Here is a 27,907-nt window from a genome sequence, read left to right as displayed (position 1 = left end):
AAGCAATACATGGAAACCACACTCTTCACTTTGTGACATAAACTCATATTTATTTATATTTATGGAAAGTTCCAAATGTAGTCTGAATAAATGTAGATATTTAGAATTGAGAGGCTACTAAATTTTATTTTAACTGTAGCTCCTTCAGGCGAATTAACAAGTTAGGGCCAAGTTCTAAGAGAGTTTTTAATCAGGATTTGTCTCCAACTAACATTTCTTTTCTGTCCATGGAATAATGTTTTCTAAAATTTTAAAGTAATTTTTCATTCTGAGAGTCTCTGAAGAGAGATCTCAAGCTCAGAAATAAATAGGAAAATACCAGGGCTTCCAGTTTAAAATGTGTCCCAATTTCACCAGTAAATGCATCCTATGACCTCGAGAGCAGTGTATCATCCTACCTTTATTTACACTCAGTGGTTTACAGCTCTCTCCACCTCTTCTCCTCTAGAATTTCACTGTAGAAAGACTTACAAACTTAAATGAAATCAGAGGCCCACTGTTTTCCAAGCAGGAAAAAGTGAGGTAACCAGCCTGATTTAGGAAAATAAAATTCCCACAATTGCTGGAAAGCAGGGTGGATGTGTAAAGACTCAGTGCTGACAACCTTCAGAAACCAGAATTACTTGCAAGAAATTGTCTGACCTCCAAATCTGCTGACTCATAGTCAAAGGCCCTCTATGAATTACACTTCTCAGTGCTATCCCTGGAAGAGTGATACCAAAAGATAAAAACACTGATTCAAAACAACAATGTGAGCAATTGCTTTCTGGTATTTTTGACCAAAAAAAAAAAAAAATTTAAGAAATAAGATACAATTCTCTAAAATGAGAGCAAGTAAATATTCAGTGCCTATTTGTGCAACACATACTTTTTCAAGGCAAAATACCTGGCTAGGTATTTTCTATGAGAGCCTAGAAGTCTGCCTATTATTTCGAAGTCTAGGTAGAGTTTCTGCCATCACTACCTTAGAATCAATTTGCAAAACTAGGGAAAATGCACAAAAAAATTAATATTAAAATTAAAAAAAAAAAAACAAGAGCATCTTAACAGTCAAAATCCTTTTCATGCAAGACTGAGGATGTTCAAAGTAGTGGGCCAAAGAGAAACATGACACAAATAACAGAAAATCCTCTAGAAATGAACTTAGTACAAAGACTCAGATAAAGCTCCAGAGTTCTGTTACCAGCATATGCTCTGCAGCATTGAACGATGCAACTTCTAATAAATAATTATCACTTTTCAAATGTAAAATATACCTTTAATAAACTCTTTCTTATGAAATTTCACACCATGTTACTGGCATGATCTCATTTATCGTTCTGTTAATAATGAAAAACAACTGATATCTCCACATAGTAGATACTTCCTAAGATCAAAGGAATAAAATGAATGTTGCAAATTAAGGTGATTAATTCACTAGGTCACTAGTAGAATTTGGACACATAATTCTACCTTCTAGTTTAGTGTTCTACTAAGGGCAAAAAGGTAATATATCTAGTTGCTTTGGGTTCTAGGGAAAAAGATAAAATGGAAACATGATGTGTTATACTGTTGTTTTTCATATTCACTCATTTCATCATACGTACATTTTAAGTACATCCATGCCACCAATGTTCTCCTAGGAGGTAAATGAAGTCAATTAAATTGCTAAGCTCACTTAATTACCTACAATGCTATTAAATGTACATGCACAGTAGATATTGATGCTAAGTTTATCATATTTAATAAATTACCTCTTCTAAGACAGTCCAGAGTTCCTCATCTGTATGCTTGTTAAAGGGATCCAGATTTATCCTCATTGTTCCAGTGAATACAATAGGGTCCTAAATACAACAAAATAGGGAATGTTATTATTGCAGTCTCTTTTCACTTAATTCCAATTTTTAGAGAACAGATTTAAAATACAAAAAAAAAAAAAGTTTATCACAATCATTAATAATAAGGTTGCAAATCAGTTCAGTTCAGTTCAATCACTCAGTCATGTCCAATTCTTTTGACCCCATGGATTGCAGCACACCAGGCTTCCCTGTCCTTCATCAATTCCTGTAGCTTGCTCAAACTCATGTCCATCAAGTCAGTGATGCCATCCAACTATCTCATCCTCTGTTGTCCCCTTCTCTTCCCACCTTCAATCTTTCCCAGCATCAGGGTCTTTTCAAATGAGTCAGTTCTTCACATCAGGTGGCCAAAGTATTGGAGTTTCAGCCTCAGCATCAGTCCTTCCAATGATTACTCAGGACTGATTTCCTTTAGGATGGACTGGGTGGATCTCCTTGCAGTCCAAGGGACTCTCAAGAGTCTTCTTCAACACCACAGTTCAAAAGCATAATTTCTTTTGTGTTCAGCTTTCTTTATATTCCAACTTTCGCATCCATACATAACTACTGGAAAAATCATAGCTTTGACGAAACGGACCTTTCTCAGCAAAGTCATGTCTCTGCTTTTAAATATGCTGTCTAGGTTGGTCATAGCTTTCTTCCAAGGAGTGAGTGTCTTTTAATTTCATGGCTGCAGTCACCATCTGCAGTGATTTTGGAGCCCCCAAAAATAAAGTCTCTCACTGTTTCCATTGTTTCCCCACCTATTTTGCCATGAAGTGATAGGATCGGATGCCATGATCTTAGCTTTCTGAATGTTGAGTTTTAAGCCAGCTTTTTCACTCTTCTCTTTCACTTTCATCAAGAGGCGCATTAGTTCTTCTTTGCTTTCTGCCATAAGGGTGGTGTCATCTTAACATCTGAGGTTACTGATATTTCTCCCAGCAATCTTGATTGCAGCTTGTGCTTCTTCCAGCCCAGCATTTTGCATAATGTACTCTGCATATAAGTTAAATAAGCAGGGTGACAATATATAACCTTGACATACTCCTTTCCTGATTTGGAACCAATCTGTTGTTCTATGTCCAGTTCTAACTGTTGCTTCTTGACCTGCATACAGATTTCTCAGGAAGCAGGTAAGGTGGTCTGGTATTCCCATTTCTTTAAGAATTATCCAGAGTTTATTGTGATCCACACAATGAAAGGCTTTGGCATAGTCAATAAAGCAGAAGTAGATGTTTTCTGGAACTCTCTTGCTTTTTCAATGATCCAACAGATGTTGGCAATTTGATCTCTGGTTCCTCTGCCTTTTCTAAATCCAGCTTGAACATCTAAAAGTTCACAGTTCACTTACTGTCGAAGCCTGGCTTGGAGAATTTTGAGCATTACTTTGCTAGCGTGTGAGATCAGTGCAATTGTGTGGTAGTATGAACATTCTTTGGCATTGCCTTTCTTTGGGATTTGAATGAAAACTGACCTTTTCCAGTCCTGTGGCCACTACTGAGTTTTCTGAATTCGTTGGCATATTGAGTGCAGCACCTTAAGAGCATCATCTTTTAGGATTTGAAATAGCTCAGCTGAAATTCCATCCATCACCTCCACTAGCTTCATTCATAGTGATGCTTCCTAAGGTCCACTGAACTTCACATTCCACTGTTTTCCTCTATTTCTTTGCACTGATCACTGAAGAAGGCTTTCTTATCTCTCCCTGCTGAGACTGAGCAACTAAAACTAAAAGTTAAATTTAATCATTTCCCATTGCAATAAGGGTACCCACTTACATCTTTACTGCCAGTTTAAAAGGTTATATTGGGAGATTATGCATTTTCATTTAGCTGTAGTAGATGGAAGAACATAGTTTCATAAATAAGTGTATTTCCCTTTGTTTGACATGCTAAATATATATTTCAAAATCAGTAAAATTTTCATCAAATCTTGTTGAATAAAATGAATTATCTATTAAAACATGAATTGTAGAACTGACTGTTAAAGTGCTCACAGTAGACACATATGCAAGGGCAGATAAGGATCAAAGTAATAACAACAGACGTTATTATTGAAATGGCAACCCACTCCAGTATTCTACCTGGAGAATCCCATGGATGGAGGAGCCTGGTAGGCTACAGTCCACAGGGTCGCAAAGAGTCAGAAACAACTGAGCGACTTCACTTTTCACTTTCACCCACCTCTAAGCAATGAAGTAAATAAACTTATCTTATAAATAAGCATTATAAAGATGTGTACAGGCAGAACACTTCAGTGTAGAGATTTACAGTAGAACATAAAAACTTTTTATAAATATACACTAAGTTTATTGGCCTAAGTATATTCTTTCTGAAGGTACACAATTAAATCTCATTTAATAAGAATTAGACAGAGTTAGAGGAGCCTGGTGTGCTACAGTCCATGAGGTCACAAAGTGTTGGGCATAACAACGAACAACAACAATAAGAGTTAGCTGGCACAGCAGAGTCAGGAAAACAAATGCTTTTAGTCAATATAGCATTTTAAATGAAGTACTAGCTTCAAACCTGTTTCTCATCATGGTATAAAGTTGAAACTTTTAAAATGTAACCCTTCATACCATATTTAGTAGTAATTTTTCTCTTGTTACTACTGTAAGTTCATATTAGACATGTGACACAAAAATGGCCACTCTGAATCAGAGCATTTAGTGTAGCAAATTGATAATCCCTCAACACAACTGCAAGCCTGAAAACCTCAGTCTTACTGGCCCTTTTCATACGCTCCTGGAAGATAAGACTCTCATTATCTTACTGGTCAATTTTTTTTTTTTTAATTTTTTATTAGTTGGAGGCTAATTACTTCACAACATTTCGGTGGGTTTTGTCATACATTGATATGAATCAGCCATAGATTTACACGTATTCCCCATCCCGATCCCCCCTCCCACCTCCCTCTCCACCCGATTCCTCTGGGTCTTCCCAGTGCACCAGGCCCGAGCACTTGTCTCATGTATCCCACCTGGGCTGGGGATCTGTTTCACCATAGATAGTATACATGCTGTTCTTTTGAAATATCCCACCCTCACATTCTCCCACATAGTTCAATAGTCTGTTCTGTATTTCTGTGTCTCTTTTTCTGTTTTGCATATAGGGTTATCATTACCATCTTTCTAAATTCCATATATATGTGTTAGTATGCTGTAATGTTCTTTATCTTTCTGGCTTACTTCACTCTGTATAAGGGGCTCTAGTTTCATCCATCTCATTAGGACTGATTCAAATGAATTCTTTTTAACGGCTGAGTAATATTCCATGGTGTATATGTACCACAGCTTCCTTATCCATTCGTCTGCTGATGGGCATCTAGGTTGCTTCCATGTCCTGGCTATTATAAACAGTGCTGCAATGAACATTGGGGTGCATGTGTCTCTTTCAGATCTGGTTTCCTCAGTGTGTATGCCCAGAAGTGGGATTGCTGGGTCATATGGCAGTTCTATTTCCAGTTTTTTAAGAAATCTCCACACTGTTTTCCATAGCGGCTGTACTAGTTTGCATTCCCACCAACAGTGTAAGAGGGTTCCCTTTTCTCCACACCCTCTCCAGCATTTATTGCTTGTAGACTTTTGGATAGCAGCCATCCTGACTGGCGTGTAATGGTACCTCATTGTGGTTTTGATTTGCATTTCTCTAATAATGAGTGATGTTGAGCATCTTTTCATGTGTTTGTTAGCCATGTGTATGTCTTCTTTGGAGAAATGTCTGTTTAGTTCTTTGGCCCATTTTTGAATTGGGTCATTTATTTTTCTGGAATTGAGCTTCAGGAGTTGCTTGTATATTTTTGAGATTAATCCTTTGTCTGTTTCTTCATTTGCTATTATTTTCTCCCAATCTGAGGGCTGTCTTTTCACCTTACTTATAGTTTCCTTTGTAGTGCAAAAGCTTTTAAGTTTCATTAGGTCCCATTTGTTTAGTTTTGCTTTTATTTCCAATATTCTGGGAGGTGGGTCATAGAGGATCTTGCTGTGATTTATGTCAGAGAGTGTTTTGCCTATGTTCTCCTCTAGGAGTTTTATAGTTTCTGGTCTTACATTTAGATCTTTAATCCATTTTGACTTTATTTTTGTGTATGGTGTTAGAAAGTGTTCTAGTTTCATTCTTTTACAAGTGGTTGACCAGTTTTCCCAGCACCACTTGTTAAAGAGGTTGTCTTTTTTCCATTGTATATCCTTGCCTCCTTTGTCAAAGATAAGGTTTATCTTACAAAGAAGCCCTGCCCGCTAACCTGATGCTTAAAACAGTCTGGGACCCAGACAAAAATCATACAAGTGGTTACAAATGGGACAGATACAGAACAACAGTTTTAATGATTTCAGTCCCAAACCAGGAAACTTGCCCTCCACTAACGTTTATGAAGCGTAACTATAGCTGCTGCTTCCTTGAGTCCTAAAAGCTCTGTCCTCATTTCTAATCTTAGAACCTTTAAGGTGCAGCTCATCTCCCTGTGTCACGAATAAGGACCCAGAGTTGTTTTAAATCTTAATTTGCTTTCTTTCTTTCTTTCTTTCTTTTTTTTTTTGTAATCCTGTAGCCTCTAAACGAGGTCAATCCCTGGCTCAGGAAGATCCCCTGGAGAAGGAAATGGCACTCCAGTATTCTTGCCTGGAGAATCCCATGGACAGAGAAGCCTGGTAGGCTACAGTCCATGGAGTCACAAAGAGTCAAACACAACTGAAGAGACTTAGCAGCAGCAGCCTCTAAATGAACTGATCATCATCCATATTCAGAAGAAAGAATATTGTTTGCTGGCAAAAGAAATGAATATAAGTCCTGTAAAGTTCTCTTTTGGTAGCTCCAGGGAGCAGTTCAAAGGGATTTAACAAAGACTTCTGACTGCATTGGTCTAGAGTCCAGTTGTATTTGTTTACTATTAATAGAGCATCCAACTCTTCTGAGTTTTGTTCTCAATAAAGAAAAAAGGGGAAAGAAAGCCAGGTAATTTGGGATGTCTTAGAGAGAGATAGCTCTGGTTTACCTCTTTTAACCTACTGCAGAAAACTCAGGAAATAGAAATACCAAAAAAGCAGTGGGCCATTTAAAAAGATACCTAACTTTTGCCTTGATTTTTCAAAAAACTATTACATATAAAAATGAATCCATTTAATCATAATAAATAGATCTGTGCTGATCTGTGTCAACCCTTGGTCTGCAATCATAAACACTCAATTTGCAAGGAATCTCTCTTCAACTGAAAACATTTTCTTTGTGCTAACAGCATAATGGTATCTAGGTGCAGAGAGTCATCCAAAGAAGTTTTGAAATCCACTTTTTCAGATTCTTTTAGATAAACAGCTACTACTTGAATGTAATCACTCCATGGTGTTCTTTCTGGGGAACATAACTACTTCAGATCATGAGTATAAAGGATGCATACACTTCAGCTCCCTTTGTTTAAGGAAAGTACCTTGGAAGTGATTTCAGTTTTTACTTATTCCTGAAATTTTGAACATAAATTGAGGAGTACTTTCTTAAGAATATAGTATTTGTTTCTGAAAGCTTCCCGCCACCCCCCATGACTCTAGGATTGGTGCTCTATGACACCATTTCCCTGCCTATGGTTCCTATGCAGGTCCTTGGTGCTATCACATCTCCCCCAGTTCTGACTTGCTCATGGTGGGGTCAACAGTGATGGGGATGGGCCTAGCGGGTAGAGAGAGAGAGATGATCCCAGAAGCTTGCTGCTGCTCCCAGGATCACAGGGAGCAGGGAGCCAGGGAAGATGGTATGCGCCTGGCTCACCTAAGTGGAACAACCAAAGAAACAGCCTTGGGCTCCCTCTCTGCAGAGTCTCCTCTCAGCTTCCTAGGTTCCCTAAATCAGGGTGTTGAGACACAAGCATCACTGCTTCCTACTCCTTTGGGGAATGGGGATGTAAGCTTTCTGCACTCAGACAAGTAACTTTAAGTAATCAAATCAACAGACTTTCTCCACCTCTGTAGTCAACAAGACATTATAAAGAGAAAGGACTCTTGGCTTGGGAGGGCTAAGACTTTTAGTATCTTCTGACATTTATTAGCCCATGACACATAAGTGAATAAACTTGTTTCTAAACTGATACTGTTCAAGTAAAGGACATAGCACTAGGAGAAATATCTTCCTGTTTTAATTTATACTTATTCACTTTTGTTACATTTTAGAGAATTGCCAAAATATTTCCTGAAAATTATACCACTTTAAGAAGCAGAACAAAGGAAAACAGAATCAGAGACCAAGAAGAAATGGTCTATTCAACTTTCCACCATCACAGCAGCCATATACTGGTTTTAAATTAAGCATTCTACACACAGACCTATTAAGTCCTCAGAATAGCTCAAGGAGTTGGTACTTGTTAGCTGCCTTGTAAGGGAGAGAAAATTGAGGTGCACAGAGATGGAATTCCATATCCCATATTCTTCCTCACTATTCTCTACTTCTTGCCTGTTTGTTGCTGTTGTTGTTCAGTCACTAAGGTGTGTCTGACTCTTTGCAACCCCATAGACTGCAGCACACCAGGCTTCCAAGTCCTTCACTATCTCCCAGAGTTTGTTCAAACTCATATCCATTGGGTCAATGATGCCGTCCAACCATCTCATCCTCTGTCACTCCCTTCTTCTCCTTCCTGTAATCTTTCCCAGCATCAGGTCTTTTCTCAAGAGTCAGTTCTTCACATCAAGTGGCAAAAGTATTGGAGCTTCAATTTTGACATCAGTCTTTCCAAAGAATATTCAGAGTTGATTTCCTTTAGGATTGACTGGCTTGATCTCCTTGTTGTTGAAGAGACTCTCAAGCATCTTCTCCAACACCGCAGTTTGAAAGCATCAAATCTTTGTCACTCATCCTTCTTTATGGACCAACTCTCACATCCATGCATGACTACTAGGAAAACCATAGCTTTGTCTATACAGACTTTTGTTAGCAAAGTGATGTCTCTGCTTCTTAATATGCTGTCTGGGTTTGTCATAGCTTTTCTTCCAAGGAGCAAGTGTCTTTGATTTCATGGCTGCAGCCACCATCTGCAATGATTTTGATGAAAAGGACATCTTTTTTTGGTGTTAGTTCTAGAAGGTCTTGTAGGTCTTCATAGAACCATTCAACTTCACCTTCTTCAGCATTAGTGGTTGGGGCATAGACTTGGATTACTGTGATGTAGAATAGTTTGCCTTGGAAACAAACCAAGCTCATTCTGTCATTTTTGAGATTTCACCCAAGTACTGCATTTCAGACTCTTTTGTTGATTATGAGGGCTACTCCATTTCTTCTAAGAGATTCTTGCCCACAGTAGTAGATATAATGGTCATCTGAATTAAATTCACCTATTCCCATCCATTTTAGTTCACTGATTTGTAAAATGTTGATGTTCACTCTTGCCATCTCCTATTTGACCACTCCAATTTACCTTGATTCATGAACCTAACATTCCAGCTTTCTATGCAATACTGTTCTTTACAGCATCAGACTTTACTTTTACCACCAGACACATCCACAACTGGGTGTTGCTTCCACTTTGGTTCAGCCTCTTTATTCCTTCTGGAGCTATTTCTTCACTCTTCTCCAGTAGCATATTGGAAACCTGCTCACCTGAGGGGTTCATCTTTCAGTGTCATATCTTTTTACCTTTTCATACTGTTCATTGGGTTCTCAATGCAAGAATGCTGAAGTGATTTGCATTCATTAATGAGACTCATTAAAATCTTTTATTAATCACTCATTTATTAAAGTCTCCCCAAAGCATCCATACACTCTGTAGTTCTTAAAGCCCCATAGTTTCACAAAAAGCCCTGCAGGGAGATAATCACCTTTAAAAAGTTAACTTTATTTCCCGTAAGTAATACACAACTTGTGTTTACCTATAGAATTCTCTTCAGTGCTAAATCACTTATCATATTGTTCTCAGAATTGTGTGTTATCAGTGGATAAGACTGTGGCATCTGGCGAAATTTTGAGTCTAGAAATCTATCTGGATAAGTTATTAAATCACATACACACAAACCAAAAGAACAAACAATAAAACCTGGTTTCTGATTAAAGTATCTGTTGAAAATACCTGCTGTTAAAAATATGCTCTACTGAAGGGGAAAATATTAACCCTTTCATTCATTTTTAAAATCAATCAAATTAAAAGCAATTAAACTTAGATATTGGATGAAAAGAACATGTGAGTATGTTCTGATGTACATACTTGAGGTATGATTGACATTTTCTCCCTTAAATCATGAAGTCCAATTTCAGTTGTCAAGATCTTATCAATCCAAACTCTACCTTCAGGCTCTGACAATCTAAAGAGGGCAGCAATGAAAGAACTTTTTCCAGCTCCTGTTCTTCCCACGATGCCAACCTGTGAAGAGATCCAGGAGGGATTAAGAACTAACAATATGCAACAAACCTGGGAGAAACCCTGGTGGTTGAAGATTAATTTTAAAAGTTCTATATTGAATATAGTCTATACATTTTTCAACCATGGCACTATTGACATTTTTGTTTAAATACTTCATCATTGTGGGTGGGAGGCTGTCCTGTGTACTGTAGGATGTTTAGCAGTAGCCATGAACTCCACCCACTAGAGGCCAGAAGCACCCCTAAACTGTCAACCAAAAATGTGAGACGTTGACATATGTCATCGGGTTGAGATCCCCTGGTCCAAAGAAGAGTTAAAAATAACAGAATCAATCTACCAGCAACAAAAATTCAGAAGTTGCCTAAGTGTTCCATAAGAAATAAATCTTTAGTTTTTATTTCTACTGTCTGTGTATTTTGGACCTTGATAATTTTGTGGATAATCTCATAGAGATATCAACACATCAAATAAGAACTGTTACATATAAATAAGTATACATTTTCCCAGAGTTCTATTATTTAAAAGGGTTTACTCTCTGGGCTTCCCAGGTAGGGCTGGTGGTAAAGAACCTGCTTGCCAATGCAGGAGACGTCAACCACGCAGATTCAATCCCTAGGTTGGAAAGATTCCCTGGAGTAGGAAATGGCAACCCATTCCAGTATTCTTGCCTGGAGAATCCCATAGACAGAGGAGAATGGCAGGCTAAAGTCCATACGGTCGCAAAGAATCAGACACGACTGAGCGACTGAGCACACACACATTCTCTGGTAGAGAAACTAAGTCACTTCAAGGTATTAAATGCCTTGGTTATGTTCTGTCTTGAAAGGAATCATTTTAAAGTTACAAAACACTCATCTCAGTGTCTTAAGAGACAGTAGCCAGTAGGCAAAACACGTATAATAAAATCAACAACAACACAAACATTTGCTATTTATATGGAACCTTTCTTCTGAACAGTTCAAAAGGCATTTTACAAACCAATTAATACTTATAGTTAAACCTTGGAAAGATATATGTCAAGTATCAGTCTGGTTATTTAAAACCAAGGCAGAAAGAAATTAGGTACATTAAAAATAAGATCAAAGAATCACAATAATGCAGGTAAAATGCTGGTTAGGAATGAAACTGTATTATAAAAGTTGGCTTTTCACTGTGTGCTATAAACATGTATGCAGAGCACTATATAAAGTAGCCTAGACATGGAAGCAAACTAAACGTCCATTAACAGAGGAATGGATAAAGAAGACGTGATACATACATAAAGGGAATACTACTCAGCCATAAAAAGTCATGAAATGTTACCATTTGCAGCAACATGGATGGACCTAGAGATTATACTAAGTGAAGTAAATCAGACAAAGGCAAAGAAAATATCATGTTATCACTTACACGTGGAATCTTAGAAAAAAATTATACAAATGAACTTATTTACAAAACAGAAACAGAGTCACAGACAGAAAACAAATTTATGATTACCAAAGGGGAAAGTGGTAGGGGGATAAGTTAGGAATTTTGGAGTAACATATACACACTACTTCTGGAGGAGGGCATGGAAACCCACTCTAGTATTCCTGCCTGGAGAATCCCCATGGACAGAGGAGCCTGGCAGGCTACAGACCATGGGGTCGCAAAGAGTCAGACATGACTGAGCGACTAAGCATAGCATAGCACATAGACATTACCATATCTAAAATAAAAAAGGTCCTACCCTATAGCTTCCCTGGTGGTTCAGATGGTAAAGCATCTGCCTGCAATGTGGGAGACCCAGATTCAATCCCTGGGTCGGGAAGATCCCCTGGAGAAGGAAATGGCAACCCACTCCAGTACCCTTGCCTGGAAAAATCCCATGGATGGAGGAGCCTGGTGGGCTACAGTCCATGGGGTCACAAAGAGTAGGACACAACTGAGTGACTTCACTCCACCGTATAGCATAAGGAACTATACTCAGTATTTTGTAATAACCTATATGGAAAAAGAATCTATACATCTGAATCACTTTGCTGTACACCTGAAAGTAACACAGCATTGTAAATCAACTATACTTCAATAAAAATAAATAAAAGCATGTATGCAGAATCTGGCTTTTTTATAGCAATTAGCTTGCATAACTGCAGATTCCGTAGTGAGAGCTTCTCAAAAGATGATTTCACCTCTGTTTAGGAATTTGGAATTGATGATGGACATAAGACATGCTTTCAATCATTTTTAAGTTAATTCAGTCAGTAAATTTTTAAAATTCACAGCTTTAAATAGACAAGAATTAAATCTTTCTGAGCACTGATTATATTCTGGGAACCTTACATATTTTTTCATTTGAATACCTTCAAAGTTCCAAAGCTTATTTTGTAAGATCAATAATGGCACTTCAAAAAGGAATTTACCTTTACAGAGATTACATGTAAGAAAAGTAGCTTTGGTTGATTTATCTTTGTAGCCAATTTTCTATCTTAATTTATTTAACACTGATGGGTCATTTTCTGCATATAGGCAGGTTCTTCAGCATACATACATAGCTCATATATTTTGTGCACAGACTGATCTGGGCAACATGGCAGGTTTAGTTCCAGACCATCGCAATAAAATAAGTATTATAATAAAACAAGTCACACTTTTTTAGTTTCCCCATCTATATAAAAGTTATGTGTATGCTATACTATATTCTGTTATGTGAGCAATAGTGTTACATCTTAAGAAAACAGTACCTTAATTAAAAAAAAACTTTATTGTTTAAAAATGCTAACTATCAACTGAGCTCTGGCAAATTATAGCAGTAACATCAAAGATCATTGATCACAGATCATAACAAATATAATAATAATAAGTTTGAAATATTGTGAGAATTACCAAAATGTGACCCAGAGACATGAAGTAAGCAAATTCTGTAGGGAAAATGGTACTGATCCACATGTTTGAGGCAGGGCTGCCACAAATGTTCAATTTGCAAAAAATGCAGTATCAGTAAAGCACAATAAAACCAGGTATGCCTGTATTTCTGGGTGTTCTCATATGTGAATCAAAACACATCAGGGCATAGGTGAGAACTGTGTTGTAAGAAAGTCTGTGAGCAGGACTATGAGCTACAAACTCCAAAAAGGAAAGAAAAAGGCAACTCAAAGAAAATCTGGCCAGGGCTATTTCTACCATTCAGTTTTCAAAGCTATGTCTGGAAGTCTTTCCCAGGTCACCAAAGGGTTTTGCTAAGTGCCTGTGGGGAATGTCACCAATATCAGAAATTTCACATTCCTAAATCCAAAAGTACCTGGAAACAATCTTACCTCAGCTTTACAACTTCTCCTTTCTGTTTTTCCAACCAGGCCAGGGTTGGTCTCTGACAACCACACCAACTTGTTGACATTTGCCCCCAGATATCTATCTCCATACTGATACATTGAACTCCAAATGATTAACATCAAATATCCCCACAAAACAGCCACTTCTTCTGACTTTCCTACTTTAATCTCATTACCTCTTTCCCAGGCTCAACTGTCCCCTTTATTTCCAGCTTTCGCTGATTCCAGCATGGTACCAAGGCCTACAGATTCTATACCTGCAATGTTTCATGACTCAATCCCTTATTTTAATGATCATAATCATTATGTGAGTGACAGGCTGTGTTAGCTTTTAAAAAACCAAACAAATCTTTTTATTAATCATAATCAGTGCAAATAAATCTAGAAAGTAAATAAATACTAGTCATCACCCTGCACTCCAATAAATCCATTCCTAAGATATTGATGTATTTTCTTTCTGGATGTGTGTGTGTCTATGTGTGTGTATGTTGAATACAAAAACTCATTTAAAAAAAATGAGATATGAACATATTGCAATTTGTTTTCATTTAATATTCACTAAAATATTTATTTTAATGACTATATAATATTATAGTATGTGTGATAATTTATTTAATAAACCCCTTACTGGTGGATATTTAGCCAGTCTCTAATATTTTGCTATTATAAATAACTGTGTGTTAAATATCCTTGAAGCCAAATCTTTGAAAACAACTGTCATTATTTTCTTAAGATAAGTTCTCATATGTGGAATTGCCAAGAAACAGGTATGGACATTTTTAAAGTAGACTCTTAAGTATTGCCAAACTACCTCCAGAAATATGATAGCAATTTCTACTCTCAGCTGTTTCCCTGCACATTCACTAACCCATGTGTTACAACTTTGTTTTAATTTACATCAGTTTGATTTCAAAAAGTGGAATCACATTCCCAGGACATCTTCCTGGAGGCACAAGAGTTCCTGGCTCCCTGCATCTCACGTCTGCTCACTCTGGTACACGTTCTCTCACTTCTCAGATTAACCTCACGAAGGCTGGTTCTGTGCCCATCACTCCACCCCAGGATATCTGACCTTTCCATCCTTCACGTCCATGAGTCAGTTTCCTTGGGGTCACTAGGTAGTTGTGGAGTTGAACATGAAAGTGTGTTATACATCTTATAGTTCACTTAACTGAATATCAGGTGCCTAGGTCTTCATTCACAGAATCAGAGCATCGTGCTTTGCTTATGCTAGCCCCACTTCCTGGAATGACTTTCACATACATTTCCACCTGCTAAAATTCTAACCACAAGTCACTAAATCCTGTGTAATTCCTTGGAAATGCTGTACTTGTCCCCTCATGGGGGCTTGTTTCAACCCTAACAGATGTTATACCATCTTTTAATAAACTTCCATAAAAGTTCTTACAAAGTTAATACAGCATTTTTCTTGTTCTTCAATTGGACTACATGTGTTGACAGTAGGATCTGCATTGGATTTGCCTTTGTATTATTTGTGTTACCTATGGTATCCTGTGCAAAAGAGGCTTCTGTAGGAAGCTGAGGTTTTTAACTCAGGCTGGAGAAATGTATGAAAGACCTATTACTATATTGTTTAAGAATATGATAAACTGGACAGAGAGACAGACACAGCAGATGGATTCTATAGCCATAAATACAATTGCAAATGGCTAAACTTCTCATTTTCATGAGATAGACAGTTTATAAGTAAACAAAGTATAAGTGATTATGGTCATTTTACACCTTATGAAAATGACAGCTATCTTTGTCCAAGCATGTACTGCATGCTGATCTCCATGCTGGGTGTTTTATTATTCTTATGTTGTTTAAGTTGTACAACTACTTTAGAGATTAGGTCCTGTAACTTCCATTTTTCAAAAGAGAAGATCAAAGCTTAGTTAGATTAACTAGTCTGCCTGAATTAATAAAGTTTTTAAGTGCCAGGATGGTACTTATCCCACATCTGTCAGGTTCTTTTCCATTCTGCTGATGGCCTCTTTGTCACCTGGTTGGCCTGACGCCCTATTATGTCCCTCTGGCTAACTAGAACAGAGAAAGTGGGGAGAGGTGTAGCTACAGTTAAAGAAACAGACCTAACATGGAGATCCTATGGCCAGAGAGTTTAAGCAAGACGTGGATACGGGTGAGTATAAAGTAGTGGGTGGGACAAGAAGGACAAAATCTCTGAATGAAGAGCATGACTGAGATCAGGTGCTCAGGCTGTCAGCAGGAAAAACCAGCACTTACAGGTGGGCTGGGGAAGCACCCTGCAGCTAAATGGGACACCAGGTTCCCCAGGAAACAGGCCAAACAGACCTCGGGCACTGCTTGGGGCAGCAAGACTCATTTTTTACCCCATCAGGTGGTGAAAGAGCTGCACGTACACTGTTGTGCAGGGCTGTCTCTGACTCCAGGTCCAGGCAGGGCTGAGCCTGTGGGAAATCCCTCCAGTCCCTGCAGGAGGCTGGTGTGGGGAAGGTTGTAGCAGGATGAAAACTGCCTGTGATGAAGATAGACTCACTGAAAAGATGTAAAGAAATGCAGTGGAATCACACAGTCTTAGATTATAATGTAAAGGCATGATTTGCAGAATATAAATATGAATCTGTAGGGTGGTAAGTGATACAGAACTTTCTAGAGTCTCATGCTCAGACATAAGAGGGGTTTGGGTGATTCATGAGCTTGATTTCAAACTGTCAAAGAACATTTCATGGAAATCATGGGTTATGAGTCATCAAACACTGTCTATGGGAGAGAAAGGACTTTATTAGGAGGTCTTGTTCAAATGTGATGCTGAGTCAAGAAGTCTGGATAAGAATGGGATTCTTCATCTCTAAGAAGCTCCAGTAGATGCAGGTGCTATTGACTCTGGCACCACAGTCTGAGTCATGAGGAATTAGGAAGCTGGTAGAGAAAGTGGGACAATTTGGGAGTGGGGGGAGGTGTTGCTGAGGAAATATATAAACAAGAAGAAAATGAAGGAAACTAACATATTTGCACATTACATCAAGGTCCAGTAAGCATCTATAAAAATATATTATCCAAGTAAATAACTCCAAGCAAGAAAAAAAGTAAGTCAGAAAGGAAAACACCAATACAGTATATTAACACATATATATGGAATTTAGAAAGATGGTAACGATGACCCTATACACGAGACAGTAAATGACACATAGATGTAAAGACAGACTTTTGGACTCTGTGGGAGAAAGCAAGGGTGGGATGATTTGAGAGAATAGCATTGAAACATGTGTATTACCATATGTGAAATAGATCACCAGTCCAGGTTTGGTGCATGAGACAGGGCATTCAGGGCTGGTGCCCTGGGATGACTCTGAGGAATGGGATGGGGAGGGAGGTGGGAGGGGGGTTCAGGATGGGGAACACAGGTACACCCATGGCTGATTCATGTCAATGTATGGTAAAAACCACTACAATATTGTAAAATAATTAGCCTCCAATTAAAATAAATAAAAATTTTAAAAAGAATATATATATATATATACACATACACACACATATACATATATATACACACACACATATATATACACATACACATATATATAAAACAAACCAAAATCAACCTACCTCTAGAGCTGAAAAATGGCCCAGGACTCTCTAAAATGATCAAATAAACCATCAAATCATCTAAATGAAAAGCTCAATCCACATTCAGAATCTGCACAGGAAGCCTAGGGTGCTATTTACCTCATTTTGGGTTTTTATTTTTGCTTGCCATTTCTTCTATAAATTAGAAACCAGCATAGTACCTATTAATTTTTCCCATTTACTCTAACTTCCAGGAATTGGGACAGCAGAGGAAATGAGGGAAAGAGAATAAAGCCCCACTTCAGATAGATGGTCTCGCTCACTCCCACGTTCCCAGCAACCTCTGTCAATCAAATCCAACACAAAAGGGTGTCCAGGAGTGACGGAAGGCTGGGACAGGTGAGCAGGAGAGAAAACCTGAGGATGTACACAGATGGAGTGAAATCACTTGATGAACTTGCTGCCCGGTTATAATCTTTAAATACAGAAATGAAGCTAACAGTGATACTGTGAGTGGACCATGACACAAATCAAAAGTCATGTAGTTGCAGTTATCAATTCAGTCTCCAGATTCAATCATCCCTCAAACATTTTAGAAGCTCAGCTAGTCCTATGATTTGAGAGTTTTAAGATACAAAAATACAAATATGTTAAATGTAAAAGAAACTAAAGAGACCATAGCAAAAATCAACAAAGCTAAAAGCTGGTTTTTTGAAAAAATAAACAAAATTGACAAACCATTAGCAAGACTCATTAAGAAACAAAGGGAGAAGAACCAAATTAACAAAATTAGAAATGAAAATGGAGAGATCACAACAGACAACACTGAAATACAAAGGATCATAAGAGACTGCTACCAGCATCTTTATGCCAATAAAATGGACAACTTGGAAGAAATGGACAAATTCTTAGAAAAGTATAACTTTCCAAAACTGAACCAGGAAGAAATAGAAGATTTTAACAGACCCATCACAAGCAAGGAAATCGAAACTGTAATCAGAAATCTTCCAGCAAACAAAAGCCCAGGACCAGATGGCTTCACAGCTGAATTCTACCAAAAATTTAGAGAAGAGCTAACACCTATCTTACTCAAACTCTTCCAGAAAATTTCAGAAGAAGGTAAACTTCCAAACTCATTCTATGAGGCCACCATCACCCTAATTCCAAAACCACACAAAGATGACACAAAAAAAGAAAACTACAGGCCAATATCACTGATGAACATAGATGCAAAAATCCTTAACAAAATTCTAGCAAACAGAATCCAACAACATATTAAAAAAATCATACACCATGACCAAGTGGGCTTTATCCCAGGAATGCAAGGATTCTTTAATATCTGCAAATCAATCAATGTAATACACCACATTAACAAATTGAAAGATAAAAGCATATGATTATCTCAATAGATGCAAAGAAAGCCTTTGAAAAAATTCAACACCCATTCATGATTAAAACTCTCCAGAAAGCAGGAATAGAAGGAACATACCTCAACATAATAAAAGCTTTATATGACAAACCCACAGCAAGCATTACCCTCAATGGTGAAAAATTGAAAGCATTTCCCCTGAAATCAGGAACAAGACAAGGGTGCCCACTCTCACCACTACTATTCAACATAGTGTTGGAAGTGTTGGCCACAGCAATCAGAGCAGAAAAAGAAGTAAAAGGAATCCAGATAGGAAAAGAAGAGGTGAAACTCTCACTGTTTGCAGATGACATGATCCTCTACATAGAAAACACTAAAGACACCACCAAAAAATTGCTAGAGCTAATCAACGAATATAGTAAAGTTGCAGGATATAAAATTAACACACAGAAATCCCTTGCATTCCTATACACAAACAATGAGAAAACAGAAAGGGAAATTAAGGAAACAATACCATTCACCATTGCAACAAAAAGAATAAAGTAGTTAGGAGTATAGCTACCTAAAGAAACAAAAGACCTATACATAGAAAACTATAAAACACTGATGAAAGAAATCAAAGAGGACACAAACAGATGGAGAAACATACTGTGTTCCTGGATTGGAAAAATCAATATTGTCAAAATGGCTATACTACCCAAAGCAATCTATAGATTCAATGCAATCCCTATCAAGCTACCAACGGTATTTTTCACAGAACTAGAACAAATAATTTCACAATTTGTATGGAAATGCAAAAAACCTTGACTAGCCAAAGTAATCTTGAGAAAGAAGAATGGAACTGGAGGAATCAACCTGCCTGACTTCAGACTCTACTACAAAGCCACAGTCATCAAGACAGTATGGTACTGGCACAAAGACAGAAATATAGATCAATGGAACAGAATAGAAAGCCCAGAGATAAATCCACAAACCTATGGACACCTTATCTTCGACAAAGGAGGCAAGGATATACAATGGAAAAAAGACAACCTCTTTAACAAGTGGTGCTGGGAAAACTGGTCAACCACTTGTAAAAGAATGAAACTAGAACACTTTCTAACACCATACACAAAAAGAAACTCAAAATGGATTAAAGATCTAAATGTAAGACCAGAAACTATAAAACTCCTAGAGGAGAACATAGGCAAAACACTCTCTGATGTAAATCACAGCAGGATCCTCTATGACTCACCTCCCAGAATATTGGAAATAAGAGCAAAAATAAATGGGACCTAATGAAACTTAAAGCTTTTACACAACAAAGGAAACTATAAGCAAGGGGAAAAGACAGCCCTCAGATTGGGAGAAAATAATAGCAAACGAAGCAACAGACAAAGGATTAATCTCAAAAATATACAAGCAACTCCTGAAGCTCAATTCCAGAAAAATAAATGACCCAATCAAAAAATGGGCCAAAGAACTAAACAGACATTTCTCCAAAGAAGACATACACATGGCTAACAAACACATGAAAAGATGCTCAACATCACTCATCATCAGGGAAATGCAAATCAAAACCACAATGAGGTACCATTACACGCCAGTCAGGATGGCTGCTATCCAAAAGTCTACAAGCAATAAATGCTGGAGAGGGTGTGGAGAAAAGGGAACCCTCTTACACTGTTGGTGGGAATGCAAACTAGTACAGCCGTTATGGAGAACAGTGTGGAGATTTCTTAAAAAACTGGAAATAGAACTGCCATATGACCCAGCAATCCCACTTCTGGGCATACACACTGAGGAAACCAGATCTGAAAGAGACACGTGCACCCCAATGTTCATCGCAGCACTGTTTATAATAGCCAGGACATGGAAGCAACCTAGATGCCCATCAGCAGACGAATGGATAAGGAAGCTGTAGTACATATACACCATGGAATATTACTCAGCCACTAAAAAGAATTCATTTGAATCAGTTCTAATGAGATGGATGAAACTGGAGCCCATTATTCAGAGTGAAGTAAGCCAGAAAGATAAAGAACATTACAGCATACTAACACATATATATGGAATTAGAAAGATGGTAATGATAACCCTATATGCAAAACAGAAAAAGAGACACAGATGTACAGAACAGACTTTTGGACTCTGTGGGAGAAGGCGAGGGTGGGATGTTTCGAGAGAACAGCATCAAAACATGCATATTATCTATCGTGAAACAGATCACCAGCCCAGGTTGGATGCATGAGACAAGTGCTCTGGCCTGGTGCATTGGGAAGACCCAGAGGGATTGGGTAGAGAGGGAGGTGGGAGGGAGGATCGGGATGGGGTACACATGTAAATCCATGGCTGATTCATGTCAATGTATGACAAAACCCACTACAATATTGTAAAATAATTAGCCTCCAACTAATAAAAATAAATGAAAAAAAAATTTAAAAAAATACAAATATGTTATGTTCCTAAGATATAGGTAATTCATATTTGATGTCCTTGGGGGAAATTTAAGACAGGAGCAAATTGACAGAATTATGTTTACAGTGGGAAATCTGATGGACATACTTAACTGCTAGTAACCAAACATCACCTGTAGTGATTTTAAGAATAGGATTGCATCATGAGGTACAGTTACTATTTTCCCAACCTACACTGAAACTGGAAATACTTAGGAGCAAGCTTTTGCCATGTGACTAACTGAAGCTGCTCTCTGGACTGTAGCCTGCCAGGTTCCTCTGTCCATGGGAATTCTCCAGGCAAGAATAGTGGAGTAGGTTGCCATGCCCTCCTCCAGGCCCTGGATATCATTTGGGCATAAATTTAACATTCTTTCATGTCACAAGAGCCTCCCAGGTGGCACTAGTGGTAAAGAATCCGCCTGCCAATGCAAGTAGAGGTAAGAGAACTTTGTTCGATCCCTGGGTCCGGAAGACCCCCGGAGAAGGAAATGGCAATCCATTCTAGTATTCTTGCCTGGAAAATCCCATGGCCAGGACAGCCTGGGTGGCCGCAGTCCATAGCATCACAGAGAGTCACAAGGGTACCATTCATTAAATATGGCTACAGTCCACTAGGTGGGTCTGAGTTTTAAAGAGCAGTTCCTAAAGTATTTAACACATCCAGAAAACTAGTTACTTACGAGGAGTTGCCTTGCGTGTGTGTTGGTTACTGGCTGCACTTATCCATGCATTACTCACTCAACCTCACAGCCAGCAGTCCCTCAGCACCCTCTCTGTGCCCTGAAGAACACTTTCTGGGGAACAGAGCTAAAAATAAGATGTTCCCTGATCTTTAGAAGCCTTAGGGTACTCTGAGATACAGACTCAAAATTACAAAACATGTCAAGATGCTCTTTTTTATTTTAATTGTGGTAAAATACATATAACCATACACATTGCCAATTTAACTATATTTAAATTGACAGTTTAGTCTTAAGTTTTCATATTGTTGTGCAACAAACCTCCAGAATATTTTTTGTCATTTATTCTTTGTCTTGTAGTACTTAAATTCTATACTCATTAAACAATAACTCCCTACTTTCCATCCCTCTGTCCTTGGTGACCATCATTCTACTTTGTCTTTAGGAGTTTGACTACACTAGGAACCCCATAAAAGTGGAATTATATAGTATTTGTTTCTTGTGTGTCTGGCATATTTCATTTAGTATGATGTACTCATGAGTCAGAGTCATGGGTCTCTGATGTACTCATGGGTCAGAAATTCCTTCCTTTTTAAGGCTGAATAATATTACATTGTAAGGATCAGGCAACATCTTCTTTTTAGCTCTGTTCTCCAGAAAATGGCATTCTGCAAGGCACAGAGAGGGTGCTGAGGGACTGCTGGCTGGGACAGTGAGTGAGTAACACTTTATTTATCCATTCACCTATTGATGAATACTTGGGTTGCTTCCTGTTTTGGGGTACAATGAATAACACTGCTATAAGCACAGGTGTACGATAAATGCTATCTTAAGGGTATACAAAATTAGAAGTAATTGGGAAGCAGATGCATCAGAATTAACTCAGAAAATGAGGAGGCTTTAACCTCAAGATGACTGAGGGGAAGGGTCTCTGAAGTGGAGAGGGCAGTGTGTGCACACTTGAATCAGGGAGGATGCAGTGCTTTAGGAGAACCTACACACAACCTGAGTCTTGGGGAGTGTGTGAACATGAGGACTTGAGGCTGGAGAGGTAGGTGGGGAAGAGATGCCTACTGCCTTGTCTGTTCTGGTTTAGTCTCTTCTTCAAGACTCTGCCCTGGTCCAAGCTGAGGGCCTCAAGCTGCATGGGAAAGGAACATCACTTGCAAACATGGGTGCTGACAGGACCAGGTCACAAGCCTTTCTGCCATCTTTCACCTGGAATCTTCCCTGCTCCTCTCAGTTTCCTTTCATCAACTCTGAGTGAGTCTCCAAACTCTGCCTCCATGGAGGGCTCTGGTTTTTCACCCCTGACTGAATGATGATTCTGGGCTCTTCTCTGGTGACTCTGAACTGGCCACACAATCCCTGCTAGAATGGATCTAGGACTGCCCTGTGGTTACAGCAGCAGCCCGCCCAGTCCAGTAAGGATCAGATCTGTGCTTCAGAATGAAGCAGTCTGTTGGGGCAGGGCAGGAGGATGACAGTCGAGTATGGGTTAATGGAAGACAAATCTACAGTAAGGGTCAAAGGACAGAGGAAGCTATAGCTGAAGGGCATCATAGGAAGAAGAGAATATTTCAGAAATACAAAGAAGAATGGATGGGGGAAAAAAGGAGATATTGGAGAGTTAGAGACAGTGAGTCAAAGCTGACTTCTCAGAATCCACATGAATAATCAGGTGTCAATATAGTGTCCTGGGTCAGGCTAAGTTACAGTTCAGGAGCCCAGGACCCATCAACCACCATGAGGGAGTTCACAACACAGGGAAAGGAATACTGGGATCCCCATCACCTGGTCAGTTATCAAGAGAGATTCACCTGTGATGTCACTGATCTAATCTGCATCCATGAAGAACAAAGAACCCCCCCAACACACACAAGAAAGTCAACAGCAGATGTGGCACTAAATCTTCAGCTGAATTTTAAACAGGCAAATGGCTTAAACAAACCTTTTCTCCTGGTTTAATGTCTATTGTCAGGTCCTTCAATACCAGAGGCCCATCTGAGCTGTACTTGAAGTTCACATTGCTCAAGGCAATCATTCCTTCGTTGGGCCAGTCTGGTGGTGGACGAAACTTGAGTTCCCAGGGTGCTTCTTGCTCAAGCTCTGTATATTCTATCACCCTTTCTACTGAAATCATCTGAAACATATATGACATCATGTGGTTTAGGAACAAAGGGTTTTATTTATGGATGCTCAGAGACTGTAAATAAGGCATTCTGTTTTTGTATCTTTATATCTGCTTTTTATGGTTAAGAATATTCCAGGTCTTAGCATCTGCGAAGGACTGAAGTAGGAGTGTGATGACTCCTTTGATGATTTGTAAACTTATTCATCATCCTGTAACAGTTTCACTTAGGGCTGCTTCCTTCAGCATTATATTAAAACTAAAAGAATTAGATCAATGAATGCAAAGATTTTATTTACTCACTTTCCACATCTGAATAAAAAGAATTTGGTCAAAGAAAAGAATACTTATGAACACTAATCAGTGGTTATAAAAGGGCCACGTGTTATAGAGGAGTAGAACTGGATGGTCATCAAACCTCATTTTAATAATTTCTCACTTTCTACTCTATTAGAAGAGAGAAGTGCAAATATTGCATTTTTATTGTTTTTCTCTCTTTGGGCCAATATGCAATACTCAAAGGAAAATATAATTTAAATACTGACCAAGGCCTCCTAAACAAAAATAACTTGACATCTTTGATAGCATATTCAGAGAAGTGGCTTATTCTACCAAAAAGGATGGATACCAGCAAATTCATGGGTTTAACACAAACAAGAATAAATGCTAAAATGAGGTAGGGACAGATATCTATCAATTAAACAAAGAACTACAAAATAGTGAATTCTTTTTTTACCAAGAATGAGGAATTACCAGTTAAGAAACAATAATAAACAACCTCCCCCCAAACTGGTTTATATTCTCTCCAAGATTTCAGAACCTCCCTCCTACAGAGACATTTATTACATGTGAAGACAGTTTGTGATGAATAAAAACTTGCTGACATGGCACACGTAAGACTGAGTAAAAGATGTATTTTTTTAGATTAGCTTTAAACAGATGGAGGAGGATATAAAAAAACTCTGTGAGATAGATGTAAAAACAAGTTTTAATATTTTACATAAGAATTCCTTTTATACTTTTTAATGGCAAGAAGTAGTACAAGGTTAAGAATGTTAAGATAAACATCACCATATTCTCAACTTCAACACTTAGCCTGATGCACCATGGGAACACCAAGATGTTGAGAGCATAGGACAGTATCAGGCCAACCTGCCCGACATTCAAAGCTAAATGAGGAAGAAGAGGGGGGGAAAAGTCAGTCTTGTTTTTGACCTTGAGGCCAGTTCCTTCTATCACTTTATTAAGATAACTCCTTTATAATATTTAAATCATTTACATATAATGACAATATTACTTATACTTTTACTATCATTTGATTGAGTCCACAATACAATTAAAACCTCCCTCCCCAAAAATTAAAACCACTATGAATTCAGAAAGACTATTAAATGAACTTAATCTCAACATTGTCAATATACAGCAGACAATGAGGAATAATTTTATTATTAAGACTTTTGTCATTGTGGTTTCAAGAACAATCAAGCAATTTCACTTTCTATGTCCAGTGCAGCCATAGTTGGAAACCATGAAAAACAAGGCAATGTTTTCTAAAAGCCAGTGCTTTTAAAACTCAAATACAATTCTCATTGTTCCATATTAAAGATTGTGATTCAATATTGCTCTTATAGAATATTTAGGGCTGGTAAATTCATGTCATAAACACCAACACCTGCTCATCTGGTACCCACACAGCAGTGAGGATGGTGTCCTTTGCTACAGAGAACCTTTCTCATCCCAGTGCACCAAGCACCTACAACCAAGAGACCCCAGTAGCCCTAGAGCCAAAATCTAAAGTCCTAACTTGGACAAAAAACTTTATGGCAAATTTGGTTCTCTCCATCCAACTACTAAACACTACCAGAAAAATTTCTAAGGTCAGCTTGCTATCGCTGAGTAGACATCAACTCATTCAAAGAAAGAGAAAAGAATAAAAGGTCCCATCAAGATTCAAATGACCTCTCTACATGGGCCACACTGTGGAATCACATGCTGCAAATGCTTTAATACAATTCATTAGAACCAAACTGTACTTGTTAGACAAGGCGGCAAGAGTTTAATATAACAACTGTAAATACAGCTCTAAATTTTAATCACACCATAAATAGTTATTTGCACCCATACTTACTTTGTGCAAGAAGCAGAGACCCAAAGTCAACAAGAGAGACGAAGATGAGGTAGATGACATCCAGACGCAAAGTGAACCATCGGGTTATACTCAAAAGCAAGAACCAGGCCTCTGGATTTGTGAACCAAAATAAGCATAATGAATAAGTTAGAAAAACCATGTTAACTGCTTTGAACAAGAAAGACCATTTTGCTCAGTTGAGCTACAGAAGCTTTTTACACAAAGTAGGATGGCAAAGTTATACACCCAAGGAACATGAAGGTTCCAAAAAGCTGTTTTGATACCAGATAACATGGGACACAGAAGAATCAAGCCAGGGGCTCTGTGAAACTATATTCAATAGCTTGTAATAATTTATGATGGAAAATTATCTGAAAAAAATACACATATAAAACTGAATTATTTTGCTGTACATCTGAAACTAATGTACTACTGTTTATCAACTATACTTCAATAAGAAAAAAATTTAACTCACAGGTTATAAACAGTAATATGATAACAATGGAGAAAATGGAAAAATGGTCTCATTGGTGCATTTCCTACAGTGCTAGGCCTCAACATGAGGCTCATCCTCTCTCAGGGCCAACTGTTCCCAGCTTTCTGACAGCAGAGAGCACAGCTCACACTCTGTTTCCAGCACCTCCACACTTACTACAGGGCCCTGCACAGTGTTTATTCTCAGGAGCCAGTGTCTATACAACCATGAGCTAACTGGATCTGCATGTGACTTTCAAAATGCCATTTTATCTTTAAGATACAATAAAGACTGGAGAGATGGGCAAGGATTTTATAGATTTAGAGGGAATTCTGAAATTTCTACCTAGGGAAAAATATTACCAATACTCGGAATAATATTAGCCAAGTGAGTTAAAAATCTGTTAATTAGATAATGATTTACCTCAATCAAATCTGCTGCCCTGCATTGTCTGAAAAGAGAGTTGACAAACTATAGCCTGTGGGCCAAGAATGGCCACCACCTGCTTTTGTAAATAAAGTTTTATTGGAACACAGTCATGTGCTTTTGCTGATGTATTATCTTTGCCTGTTTTTGTGCTACAACAGCAAAGTTGATAAGTTACAACAGAGATAGAATGGCACACAAAGTCTAAAATATTTACTATCTGTTGTTTGAAAAAAAAAAAGAAAAGTATACTGACTTCTGTCCTAAAGGGACAGAAAGCCATAGGACACCGTGATGGAAGGACAATGGAAGTTGGTCTGGGGAGAAGAGGGAAGAGGGGAGCACAGACAGGGTGCTGAGAGGATGGGGTGGGGGAGGCAGGTGTGCAGAGGGGGACCTGGGGCAGCACAGAGAGAGGTGCGGGCCAGCAAGACCACCTGAGAGGGAGGTCAGGCCTCAGACGACAGCACATCCCATCCTTTGAAATCATCTCCAGAAACTCACAGACCTGAATGCAAGTCCTGGTGTGAGTCGAACAGTTCCTGAAACCTCTGCTCAGCTTTGTATGCCCGGATGGTCCAGAGTCCTTGGAGAGAAGATGTTAAGTGGGAAAACACTGGGCTCTGTGCTGGGGAAGCAGAGACAGACACACGACAGAGAAAGTCAGGGAGGCTGGATGCAAAGAAACCCATTGCCTCCCGTGTGCTGTTTGCATGTTCTGCCAAACAGCACACTGGAATTCCTGGTTGGGCTGCCTGGGGGAGAAGGGATGACGTCCTTTCTGGAGAGAATTCTCCATGTGCCGCTCAAACTCCTGCTCATGTCAAGCTTCACCTTAACGACCTAGAAATGAAAGATTCTCTTTGAATCTATCTTTGTGCATGCATGTTAAGTCTTTTCAATTGTGTCTGACTCTTCACGACCCTATGGACTCGCCCACCAGGCTCCTCTGTACATGGGATTCTCCAGGCAAGAATACTGGAGTGGGTTGACATACCCTTTTCCAAGGGGTCTTCCAACCCAGGAATCGAACCCGTGTCTCTTGTGGCTCCTGCATTGCAGGCTGATTCTTTACCACTGAGCCACCAGGGAAGCCTGACTCTATCTTGAACCAAATTCAAATCTGACTTAGATTTAGATACTGAAACTCTTTACTAGCTGGTTCATCACAATCCTCAAATGTGGCCTCTCTCCAAATTCTTCCTTGACATCTCTCTGGATGGAAACTGTTCACAAACTTTTGATTCAATAGCATTTTCTTTGA

The 27,907-nt window shown here is 38.5% G+C and overlaps 1 protein-coding gene across 1 annotated transcript in view; it reads right to left on the bottom strand.

Annotated features, from left to right (window-relative positions):
• Window positions 1-27,907, bottom strand: part of LOC122687098 (ATP-binding cassette sub-family C member 4-like) — a 324,734-nt gene that overhangs the window by 47,619 nt on the left and 249,208 nt on the right. The window contains exons 22-27 of the mRNA XM_043892538.1: window positions 27,152-27,271; window positions 25,743-25,853; window positions 24,686-24,783; window positions 23,435-23,626; window positions 9,999-10,154; window positions 1,734-1,823 (exon numbers count right to left, since the gene is read on the bottom strand). Coding sequence (XP_043748473.1) covers window positions 1,734-1,823; window positions 9,999-10,154; window positions 23,435-23,626; window positions 24,686-24,783; window positions 25,743-25,853; window positions 27,152-27,271 — 767 coding nt within the window. The remainder of the gene's footprint in view (window positions 1-1,733; window positions 1,824-9,998; window positions 10,155-23,434; window positions 23,627-24,685; window positions 24,784-25,742; window positions 25,854-27,151; window positions 27,272-27,907) is intronic.

This window comes from Cervus elaphus, chromosome 30 (assembly GCF_910594005.1).
Source record: "Cervus elaphus chromosome 30, mCerEla1.1, whole genome shotgun sequence".
Taxonomy (NCBI): domain Eukaryota; kingdom Metazoa; phylum Chordata; class Mammalia; order Artiodactyla; family Cervidae; genus Cervus; species Cervus elaphus.
This window is presented reverse-complemented; position numbering and strand designations above follow the sequence as displayed.